General features: G+C 57.5%; 1 protein-coding gene across 1 annotated transcript; it reads right to left on the bottom strand.

Annotated features, from left to right (window-relative positions):
• Positions 1-374: 374 nt before the first annotated feature.
• On the bottom strand, positions 375-7366 carry PPP1R26 (protein phosphatase 1 regulatory subunit 26). The gene is given in 5 exon segments (XM_010372758.2): positions 375-2405; positions 2407-4832; positions 5208-5340; positions 6460-6595; positions 7122-7366. Coding segments are annotated over 2 exon segments (3633 nt in total). The 5' UTR covers positions 4771-4832; positions 5208-5340; positions 6460-6595; positions 7122-7366; the 3' UTR covers positions 375-1136.
• Between the last annotated feature and the right edge of the window lie 4591 nt (positions 7367-11957).

The following is an 11957-nucleotide window of genomic DNA, read 5'->3' on the forward strand; positions in this document are numbered from 1 at the left end:
AAGAAAAGAATTTGTTTGTTTTTTGAGATGGAGTTTCACTCTCGTCACCCAGGCTGGAGTGCAATGGCACGATCTCAGCTCACTGCCACCTCCGCCTCCTGGGTTCAAGCGATTCTCCTGCCTTAGCCTCCCGAATAGCTGGGATTACAGGCATTCGCCACCACGCCTGGCTAATTTTTGTATTTTTGGTAGAGATGGGGTTTCACCACGTTGGCCAGGCTGGTCTTAAACTCCTGACCTCAGGTGACCGGCCCGCCTCAGCCTCCCAAAGTGCTGGGATTACAGGCGTGAGCCACCGCACCCGGCCAAGGAAAAGGAAATTTTAAACGCACGTGTGTTATCTTTAAGAACCATGATTAAAAAAGAACAGTAACTCCATATAAAAAGAGGTTTATTTTGATGTTAGAATCATCTAGTGATTGAACAAGATTGGACATGAACCCACCCACGCCTAGGGCTGGGCCGCAGAGCAGCTGCTGCTGACATCTGTGTGGATTTGACATGCAACAGGGAGCAGTCACGTGCTCGCTGGCCATTGTGCTTCGAAAGATTTTTCCAACGGACGGCTGAAATTGCAGTTTTCAGATGTGCTCTGGCCTCCAAGGACTGTGGGGCCAAGGGGGTGTCCTCTGTATAAAAAGTGCTGTCCTGGGAGCTTCCCAACGGACATCTTGGGGGCATGTGAGCGATTCCCAGGGAGGGCAGCTCGGCCTTCCTCAGGCTACCACTGCAGTCACCGCCGGCATTCTCACCAATAACCAACTAAAAAGCATCAGAGTCTCTGTGAACCTGGCTGCGATGATAAGAACCAAATGTTTTCTAATCGAAGACTTGTATGCAGAACACAGAAAACTGCAGTTAGGAACACCCTACAAAATCGAACAACAGTATTTTCCAAAAATATTTTTTACATCACTTTAAATAATTTACAAAAGGCTACAAAAATCATATTTACCAGCACACGTCTGTTAAATAAAAGTTTCATGTTGGTGTACATATATACAGGGCTATGTATAACAGACTGTTTCCCCTCCCTGCAACCACAGAACCATCACACGCACGCACAGCTACACACACAGCTACGCCGCTTTCCACGAATGCACGGAACCCGGGACACAAACCCATAGCTCAAGGGCTTAGACCTTCACTACTGAGCTGCCGCCACTGTCCTCCGTGGAGGTGTCGCTGAAGTCACTGGCGTCACTGCCCAAGGCGTCCTGGTCCTGGTCATCCCTGTTGATGACCCTTCGTCGATACCTCAAGTCTAAAATGCTTTCCTCCGAGCCTGAGCTCCTCCTGTCGTGCAAACTCAGCCCTGTCTGTGCCTTCCTGCTTGGCCAGGGGCCGCCATCCTTCTTCGCCAGCAAGTGTGGGCTTCCAAAGACAGGGCTGGGTCCGGCCTGGGCCTCCCTGAAGGCCGAGAAGGAGGGGCCCTGCAGAGGCAGCCCCAGGTGGGGGCTGAAGAGGCCGCCCTGCCTGCCCCCCCAGGAGACACCCTTTCCAAAGTGGAAGAGCTGGGTGGACAGCAGCGGGGAGAAGCCCGCAAGGGGCAGGCTGGGCAGGCCCCGGGCGGGTCCCTCAGACCCGTTGTCTCTCTCACTCCCAATGCCCCCTCTCCATGCCGCATCTCTGCCTTCGGAGCGCAGCACCCACGGGCTGGGCAGCCGACTCTGGTGGGCAAAGTCACTCCAGGGCAGGGCACGGTCGGCTTGGGCTCCAGTGTCCCTCTCAGCTCCCGGGCTGGGGGTCAGGAAGCTCGGGCTCCCGCAGCCCATGTGAAAGGTTCCTCTGGCACCTCCTGCCTCGGTGCCCACTGTGGCACAGCTGGGCAGCTGACCAAAAGCACTTTTGGCAGCAGGCTCGGCCCCTCGTGGGCTCTGGTCTTTGTGAACGTAAACGTTTCTCCTGCTCACGGAGAGCCCCTTGGCGGAGACACTACCACTGGTGCTCCTGGGCGGCACCGGATCCCCTCGGGCCGGAACAGCAGGGAGCCCCTTCCCGCCCTGGCTGAACAGACCGGCTGCGCCCTGCGCTCCTGCGCTCTCTGTGCCTCGAAGCCCGTCGGCCAGATGTGGGACTCCCCTGGCCCTCTGGCTCCGCGTGCACATGCCAGGCACTGGGGCCGGCTCCCTCCTGCACAGCACCTCTGGCCCGGCTGGGCCCCCTGTCCCAAGAGCAGTGGGGCCCTCTGCCTGAACTTCTGAACTGCTCACTGACTCCTTGGCCTTTTCCGCCAAAAACTTTCTAATCTCCAGTTCGATGCTATCGTCGCTGTCCACTGAACTGCTATCATCAGACAGGGAGCTGGGGCTGGGAGCTGGGCCCTGGGACTCCCTGGGGAATGGATTCCCTTCGGAGGCGGACGTGGAGGCAGAGGCGGGTCTCCTCACCCGGAAGGCCAGGGCCTGTGTCCTGGCTCCCGGGGCCCTCCTGCTTCGTCCTCTCTGCCGTGCTGCCTAAGACACTGGGGGGTTTCTTCCAGGGGCCCTCGCCACTGTCTCTCCTGGACTTGGAGAGGCAGCTCTTCAGCACCGGCGGGCCCCCATCTTTCCAGTCTCTCCGGAGCCCGCCCAGCTGCTCCAGGAAGTGCGTCTGGGCGGTGCTGAACCTGACCTTCTTCCTGCACGCAGCCCTGGGCTCCCTGCACCTCTTCTTGAGCTTTCGCTTGGACCTTAACAAGTCCTTGATGGCTGTGTCCAGGTCCTCGTCACTGTCCAGGGAGCTGCTTTTGTCTTCAGAGCTTTCCTTCTCTTCTAGGCGCCTCACCTCGTCTGTCTTACCCTGGCCCTGTGACATACGAATGTCGCCGGGTCCCCTGGCGGCGCCCTCCCCTCCCGGAGCCTCACTGGCTTTGCCCTGGACAGGCAGGTCCCGCCCCTCATGGCCAGGCTCAGCTCTCCCCTGGCTATGGTTGGCATCCTGGCCACTGTCTTTCACCACCTCCCGCGTTTTCTTGGGCGTGGATGGCCTCACATGGCCACCGCCTCTACGCTTCCTTTTGCAGCCCAGTAGTGGGTCTTGTGTTTTAGAAAGAGGGACCTTGGGGCCACTGGTCTGGCTGTTGAGGCCAGGCGGCAAAAGTGGAACCTGGGCAGCCTGTGGGCAGCTCTCACCTCTGGCCAGCAAACTCCCCGACTGCGCCTTGAGGGCCAAAAACGTCCGGATTTCCTGCTCAATGCTGTCGTCACTGTCCACAGAGCTACTGTCACCGTCAGAGCGGGAAGGCACGTTCGGGGAGTAGAAGACGGGGCTTGCAGACAGGGACCGGTCACTGCCCTCCACAGGGGCCGGCAGGATCGTCTTGGAAATGTCCAGGATTGCTTCTGCACACATCAGCTCAGCAGATGTATCTGCCCGGCATGAGGACCGTTCCACAAACTCGCTCCTGGAGGCCGGGCCCGCTGGAGGTGGAGCTTTGGTTTCCTTCAGGAGCTTGGGGGAATGGTCAGCGTCCCCTGGACCAGGGTCCGTGGTCTTGGCGGCCACTGGCTTCTTCTTGCTGAGGGTTTTCCTGTGGGTCTCGGGCAAGGCACTTTTTGGGGCGCTGCTTGTGTTGTGTGTGGAAGGGTCAGGTGCCCTCTCCTCTCGGAGCTGGGCCGTCTGAGGCGGGTCCCCTTCGCTCTCCTTGCGTGTTTTCTGCAGCTGGTACAGCTGGATGGCCTCCTCGATGCCGTCGTCGCTGCTGGAGTCAGACGCCTCGGGTGCCTGTGCCAGGCTCGTGACTCGCTTTCCCCTCCTTGCTGCGCTGGTGCCCCTTTTGGTCCCACTTTTATTCTGTGCTGCTTCTGAAGGGCGGCAGGAGGTTGCTGGCTTCGTGCTGCCCTCGTTCTCCTGCGTGGTTGTGACCTTGGACCTGAGGCTTCTGGGCTGCACATTCGTCTTCGCTAACCGGGGAGGTCTGCGGAAGGCGAACTCCCTCTGGACGCCCATCGGGCCCTGCCGAGGTACCACCTTTGTAGCCGGCTCTTGGTGGGATTTCGAGAGTGACTTGGCCGAATTTTCATGTGTGTCTGGTTTCTTCTCCACGGACCCATCACATTTCTGGGTCTCATGCTGTCTCTTCTCGTTCAGAAACTGTTCTATTTCTGCCCTGATGCTCTGCTCAAAGGAGTCATCGCTGCTTACACTGACCGGGGAGGCGGAGCCCTGGTCCTCGCTGGATCCCACCTGGCTGCCGGGGCCACCACCTGATCCAGGTACAAGTTTTGGTGGACACAGGGCAGTCGGGGCACTGCCGTGTGCCGGTTCTGGCTTACATCTACTGCCTCCGCCTGCGGCCCTGGAAGGCCGGGCTGTGCCTGGCTGAGCCCCACCGGTCCCGGGCTGTGTGGCGCCACTCTTTGCCTTCAGGTACTCCTGGATGGCCTCCTCAATGTCTCGGTCCACGGAATCGTCACTGTCTGAATCTAGCACCAACGGGCCAAAGTCTGCAGTTTCCTCCTCCCCCATGGGGTCAAAGTCAGCAACGAGACCACAGGCAGCCAGTGTGGGCGGCTCCTTGTGCACGGTGGGCTTGGCGGCCACCCTGGCGTCGTGGCATCCCTCTGCCCTGTGGCCCCTCTGTGCAGCGCGCTCATCGCTGGTGCCCCGAGCAGCCCCGTCACGCTGCAGCGTGCTGATGAGCATCTGCACCCGGGCGCTCACCGACGCGCTCTCCACGCCCTCGTCAGCCTCCGAGAAGCACCCGGGAAACCTACAGCTCCCTGGCGGGCCAAAGGCCTCCCATTTGGACTGGAGAGCAACCACTGGAGGAGCGTTCATGAGAAACATTCTAGCAGACGGGGAGGGATGCGCAGAGGGGCGGCGCTTTATTTCTCTGCCGGCGTCACATCCTGGGCGGAAAGAAAGCACAGGGGCATGATGCAGCTAAGAATAGCAATAGCAGCCAGTACCAAGCGAGGCCCCAGAGGAACAGCATGTCGGGCTCACAGAGTTGAGAGTCGGGTGGAGCCCGATGTCCACCCGACGTCCAGCTAGCTGGGTGTCCTTGTGTGACTTACTCATGCTCCTGGGGCCTCGGATTCCTTGGCTGGGAAAGGAACAGTTTACCTGCTCCAGCCCAGGGCTGCTGGGAAGATTCAGTAAGAAAATGTTTCCAACCACCCTCCACGGTGCCACACGGGGCATGCACGTACATCACCTCCCCACTCTTCCCTTCTCACTCCGGGCTTCCACCTTCTCTGTAAGAGGGGAGAGGTTTTATTTACCTCCAAAGGTTGGCAAGCGGTACCCATGAGACAATGTCTTCAAATGCTTCTTCGCAGGTTAAAAATGACAACTATAAACCCAGGATCAGCACGACGTCATGCGTAGCTTTATCTTGACCCAACCAACAAGCTCCTGGAACAGAAAGTTGTATGATGTGAGCCACTCAGAAATTATTTCCCCAAACATCTTGAAGGGCTGCTTTTACTAAACCCTCTCTGTGTTAAATGTCAAATGTAAATTTGCCAGGTGGTCTCATGGGACTGTTATTCTTAGCTAACTAGCACAGAAGTCACCCTGAACACAGTGATGTCCCCTCCTCATCCTGTGCTTCCAGAGTTCAGACCAAAGGTGGCTGCCTCAGCACAAGTGCTGGGCTGAGCTTGGGACACTTTGAAGACCTGCTCACGAAAGGCCTGGGGATTGCCACTGCAGGGAGGAAGCCCAGGTGGATGGCAGTCACTTAGAACAATACCAGGGATACTGCACAGCTATTCATTCTTAACATGTTGCTCTGATCCCCACCTGCCTACACCAAAATTGAAGTGCAAAGTGGTTCCTATGCAAGCAAGCCCCCAAGGCTTATGGACACTGAACTCCCCTTGGCTCAGAGGCTGTGGCTGTCCTCAGGACCTCAGCAGTGGGTGAAAACCGGCCCCGTATGTTTTGCCTCTGTTGTGGATTCTTCTCTACCAGGAGCTTTCTCTGTTTAACCAGGCACTTTCTTCCTGACAAGCACATAATCGGGTATTTACATGCCATCATCTTTTCTCAAAAACATGAAGCTGCGGCCAGGTGCGGTGGCTCACCTCTGCAATCCAGCACTTTGGAAGGCCAAGGCGGGTGGATCACCTGAGGTCAGGAGTTCGAGATCACCCTGACCAATATAGTGAAACTCCATCTCTACTAAGAAAATACAAAAATTAGCCGGGCATGGTGGCGCATGCCTGTAATCCCAGCTACTTGGGAGGCTGAGGCAGGAGAAATGCTTGAACCTGGGAGGCAGAGTTTGCAGTGAGCTGAGATCGCGCCACTGCACTCCAGCCTGGGCGACAGAGTGAGACTCCATTTCAAAAAGAAAAAAGAAAAGAGAGAGAAAAAAAAAGGTGAGGCTAGCCACCTACACACAGGTGAGCCCAAAAGGGGTAACCAGCCATTAACCAGGGGGTGAGACAGATTCAGAAGTAAGTCATTTGCTAGTACCAATCTGTGCTCTAAAAGGGAAACTAAAATACAAGAATTACTTGAAATTACTTGAAATTCTCTGAGTCCAGGTTGACTGTGATCAAATGGCAGCCAGTGTTCCCAAACGGCCCAGGGATCAGGTCCTCATCACTCCACTTACACGCCGAGGCATCCTCTCTCTGCTTTTTCAATAGACGTTTGACTACTGGAATCAAAGAGAATCAGAGGCATCTAGTTACAGGCTGAAGCTACAGTTCATCAGTGTTTTTTTTTTTTGGAAAGAAATACCATTAACTTAAGGGCTCAAAATTAACTTTTGAAGGAACTCACTCTGAGACATTTAACCACAAGTACAAATACATTTAACTTAACGTATTAAGACAAATACATTTAACCACAAGTAATGTCTAGCTATCCTGGACAACAGATCTGATGCTAGCTGAAGTGACGGTGATGGGGCACATATGTGACATTATCTACTAGTTCTCAAACTCTGGCCACCCACTGCAGCCCATGATATCTCCCGTAAAGTCCCCTTCACTGACACAGAGCACTGAGGACCAACAATGCCGTAGGGGCTCTCTCACTGGCTAGCAGACCCATGCCTGCCTTACTGTAGGTGTTATTCAAATTGCGTCTGCAAAATAACATCAATGACAAAACATTTGCATTAGCCTTGGGCTGAGAAGAGTCTAAATTCAGACTATTAGCTCCTTAAACAGTACTACTACCTTAAGAAAACGGGCCCAAGTCAGTCTCTTTCCGCTAGATGACAAGGTGGGGGACGGGAGTTTTCCTGGGGAGTTTTCCTGGGGAAATACTCTGTTCTCCACCAGCCATGTTTACAGCTTCTGACTGATTGCAGAGAGGGCCTGGACACCTAGTGAACAGTTTTCTAAGTTGTCAAATCACCTAGTCCAAGAATGGTATTAAAAAATCTGGCCAGGTGCAGTGGCTGACGTCTGTAATCCCAGCACTTTGGGAGGCTGAGGCAGGTGGATCACCTGAGGTCAGGAGTTTGAGACCGGCCTGGCCAATATGGTGAAACCCCTCCTCTGCTAAAAATACAAAAATTAGCTGGGCATGGTGGTGTGTGCCTTCCAACTACTGGGGAGGCTGAGACAGGAGAACTGCTTGAACCCGGGAGGCAGAGGTTGCAGTGAGCTGAGATGGCGCCACTGCACTCCAGCCTGGGAGACAGAAGGAGACTCCATCTCAAAACAAAAACAAAAATGAAAACAAAAACAAAAACAAAATCGAGGGGGGGTGTCTCCCCAGGACCGCTTGTGGCTTTAAAACATTATGCAAGATGAATCATTCTTGAAAAGCCCCCTGGTTCGGGGATGGTGACTCACGCCTGCAATCCCAGCACTATGGGAGGTGGAGGTGGGTGGATCACTTGAGGCCAGGAGTTCGAGACTAGCCTGGCTAACATGGTGAAACCCCATCTCTACTAAAAATACATAAATTAGCTGGGTGTGGTTGCCCACGTCTGTAGTTCCAGCTACTCCGGGGGCTGAGGCATGAGAATCGCTTGAACCAGGGAGGCGGAGGCTGCAGTGGGGCAGGCTTTGTCAAACTGCTGCCCCAGGATACGGTCTTGAGGGTGGCTGTGGGGACACCCAGCACCTGCATCCCAAAGCCACACGGTGTCAGATTTTAGGAAGCGGTGGAGAACACTCGGTACCTTCTCGGTCCAAACATCAACCTTCCGGAGAAAACCAAAGCACCCACACTGGGCCCTCGCCATCCTAACAGTCTGCCCACCTGTGAGAAACGCCCCCAAATACTCTACATTTCTTGGTTGGCCGAAAAGCAGCTCAGCGAGCAGTCTTACCTCCCAGGTGGGGTTTTCCCCCAGGGTAGGGAGGCCAAGGTCTGCAGGCCAGGGAGAGGAGCCCCGGTGCAGGAGCGGGCGGGGCAGCAGGAGGGCGCGCTCCAGCCACCCAGAAGTGGGCGTGGGCTAGAATTCCGCTCCCAGCCTTCCAGAAGCTGCAATTTTACAACCTCACAACAAGCGTCCCCCAGCAAAGCTGCACCGCCATTTCCTGTGCTTGGGAACTGGAGGCAAGGTGAGCCCCTCCCGGCTGCCCCCGCCCGACCTCCCCCGACTCCCGAGCTCGGGCTACTCACGGCCTGCGGGCTGGGCAGTGTCCCCCACGGGAGCTCCCCTCCCCGAGGGCACGCTCACCCCAGCCGCTTGGATCGGCGACCTAGTCCTTGGCACGGCGGGAGCGAACGCCTCCTAGGGAAGAGGCCGGGCCTCCAAACAGGTCTGCACCCCCGGAGTTATGTTTCTGGGATCCGAGGACTCGCGAGCTTGGGGCCCGGGAGAGCGGCCACCCTCCCGGAAGCTCCGCCTGGCGCAGGGCGTGAACCTCAGTCTCCAGGCCGGCCGGGCCGCGGCCATTCTCGGAGGGCAGCGGCCGCCCCGGGCCGGGCCCAGGCTCCCCACCGCGGGCCCTCACCTGCGCCTCACCTGGGGCTCCAGGAGCGCGAGGCGCGCGGACCGAGAGTCGCACGGAGGCCAGAGCCAGGACCCCGGCCCGGGATACGGAGCAGCCCCGGCGCCGATCCCCGTCTGCCTGCCCCGGGGAGCCCCCGCCGCCCGCCCGCCGCGGCCTGCACGGAGCGCCGGCCCCGGCCTGGCCGGCCCTCCTGTCCCCGGCCCCCCAGCTTCCCAGCCCCCGAAACCCCCGGCCCAGCGCTGCACCCGCTCACCTCGGCCAGTTCCCCGCCGCCCGCCGCGCGGACCCCGCCTGCGCCCGCGTCCCACGTCCCGGGGGAGGCGGCGGGCCGGGGGCGGGCCGGAGGCTGCGGGGCCGGCGCGCTCCGCCCTCGGCCCGGGCGCGGGGAGGGGGCGCAGGGGCGTCCGGCCGGGCCCCCCGCCTCCCCGCCTCCCCGCGCGCCGCCGCTGCCGCCGCCCCGCGCCGGGGCCGCGCCGTGGGAAGCGCGGGAGGGGAGGGGAGGGGCGGGGCGGGGGGCGGGGCGACCCCCCCAGGCCGCCCCCTCTCCGCGACCTACCGGGCGGTGGCGGCGGCGGCCGCGCTCCGGAAGCCGTGCCCGTGGCTGGGCATCATGGGAATGGCACGGCCGAGTTCCGGGGGAGGCGCGCGGCCCGGCCGGACCACCGCCCGCGAGAGCGCGCCCACCTGCCGCAGCGCCGGTGCCCCGGGGACGCCCCCGCCCCCCCCTTGCCCGGTCTGGACGCGGCCCCCTCCGCGGGGGTGCGGGGCGAAGCCGCTTGGGTCGGGCCCAGCCCCGTGCTGCCCGCCTCCCGTGCAGTGGCCGCCTCCGGGGGGCGCGCAGGGGGCGCGGGGTCGCCGGGAACTTCTGGGCGCGGGGGGCGTGGCCGTGGGAAAGCGCTCGGGGCCGCGGGGAGGGAGTGTGCGGGGCCCCGGCCGCCAGCCGAGTTCTTCCCCGAAGTTCACGGGGGGCTCCGGGCTGAGCCGGGCCTGCCCGCCTCTCCAGCCCCACGGCCTTGGGCTGGGGTCGGGGGCGGCCCCCGCGTGTCCCCGTGGCTGCCCCACCCGAGCTTGCGGCGGTGAGTGGATGCACTGCCTGCCCGGGGCGGCGGCTCCTGGAGCACACCTGCCGCCAGGTTCGGGGGGAGGGAACAGTTTTAGGAACTGCCCTGGACCTTGAGGCCGCTGCTGTTTCTGCTTCTGCTGTGCACTGACCATGTGACCTTGAGTCTTTCCCGTTTTGTTTTATAAAAGGTGCAGGGTGTGTGCCCGAGGCTGTCGGTGGCCGGTGGCCCGGGTGTGCTCAGCATCCCCGGGCGGCGGGGAACGGGCAGACCCGACTGGATCCTCCCTCAGCGCCCACTCGTGGAAGGGGCAGATGGTGCGCAGGGCACCGCGCTGCCCCCGTAAGCCCCCTGGGCCCTGATCCTCACGTGTCTGGGAGATGAATTTGTGGGTTCGGTTCCTGTCTAGAAAGTGTCAGAAATTTGATAGGATCAAAAGCAGAGACTTGTCTTGGAGAGGTGCTTCTAGTCATGCCAGCCTGGGAAGCTGGAGGGCCAATTTTGGGGTCAGGAAACCCATTAAAGCATTGTTTTAATGCTTTCGTGAATTTTTTCAAAAAACATTTTTTTTTCTCATAAAATAATACTCTTTCATTACCAAACGTTGAGGGAGATGATCTAATGAATAAGATGACTTCCCAGAGACAATGTTAAGGTTTTGGCATGCTGCCTCACAGGTTTTAAAACAGTGCTGTGGTGAACAGCTTTCATGATGCGTCCTTAGAGCGGCTCTGAGCGTTTCCTGCGGCCAAATCCCTAGAAGAGGCTGGCAGACCAAAGACTATGCTGCATTTTGCCAAAATGCCCTCCAGAAACGCGGGACCAGCCTGCCGTCCACTCACTGGTGAGCGGGCATGCCCGCTTGCCTGTCCTTTTGCCAGCCCTGAGATGTTGTCATTGCATTATGTCTTTGGCAGTCTGATAGGCGAAACAGCCCTTTTCATCACTGGAATCCTAATTTCTTTGACTGCTGGTGATGTTGAACATCTTTTCATTTTATTATTGGCTATTTGGAAAATTGCCTATGTTCTTTGCCCATTTTTTATTTTTCTGTTGGGCTGTGTGCCTTTTTCTTAGGGATTCTAAGAGCTTGTTACGGTAAGGAATTTAGCTCTTCTCTGTGCCATATGCTACTCTGTACAAGGGCGTAAATGCAATGTGTGGACGGGCCCGGTGGCTCACGCCTGTAATCCCAGCACTTTGGGAGGCCAAGGTGGGCAGATCACCTGAAGTCAGGAGTTTGAGACCAGCCTGGCTAACATGATGAAACCTCATCTCTACTAAAAATACAAAAATTAACTGGGTGTGGTGGCGGGTGCCTGCAATCCCAGATACTCGGGAGGCTGAGGCAGGAGAATTGCTTGAACCCAGGAGGTGGAGGTTTCAGTGAGCCAACATCGTGCCACTACACTCCAGCCTGGGCGACAGAGCGAGACTCTGTCTCAAAAAAAAAAAAAAAAAAAAAAAACTGTATTGTACAGCAGTACAATAACACAGAGTATTGTACAGTAGTACAATATACTCTTGTACATTGCATTTAGTTTTCTGTCATTTTTCTTTTGACTTTGGATTTTGTTTTTTTAACTTTTTTTTTTTTTTTTGAGACAGGGTCTTACTCTGTGTACATCCAGGCTGGAGTGTACTGGCGTGATCACAGCTCACTGCAGCCTCAACCTCCCCAGGCTCAGGTGATCCTCCCACCTCAGCCTCCCCAGTAGCTGGGACTATAGGTGCACGCCACCACGCCTGGCTAGTTTTTGTTTTTGTTTTTGTAGAGATGGGGTTTTGCCATGTTCCCCAGGCTGGCCTTGAACTCCTGGGCTTGAGTGATCCACCCTCCTTGGCTTCCCAAAGTGCTGGGATTACAGATGTGAGCTACCGTGTCCGGCCTTTTTATTTTTTTACTACGTAGAGGTTTAAAGTTCTTCTGTAGCTAAATCTATCAAGTTTTCTTTTGTGGTTTCTGGCTTTGGGGTAAGGCCTGGGATAGCTTTTACCACTCTAAGATTTCATAATCATTCACCAATTTAATCCCTGC

This window comes from Rhinopithecus roxellana, chromosome 16 (assembly GCF_007565055.1).
Source record: "Rhinopithecus roxellana isolate Shanxi Qingling chromosome 16, ASM756505v1, whole genome shotgun sequence".
Lineage (NCBI taxonomy): Eukaryota > Metazoa > Chordata > Mammalia > Primates > Cercopithecidae > Rhinopithecus > Rhinopithecus roxellana.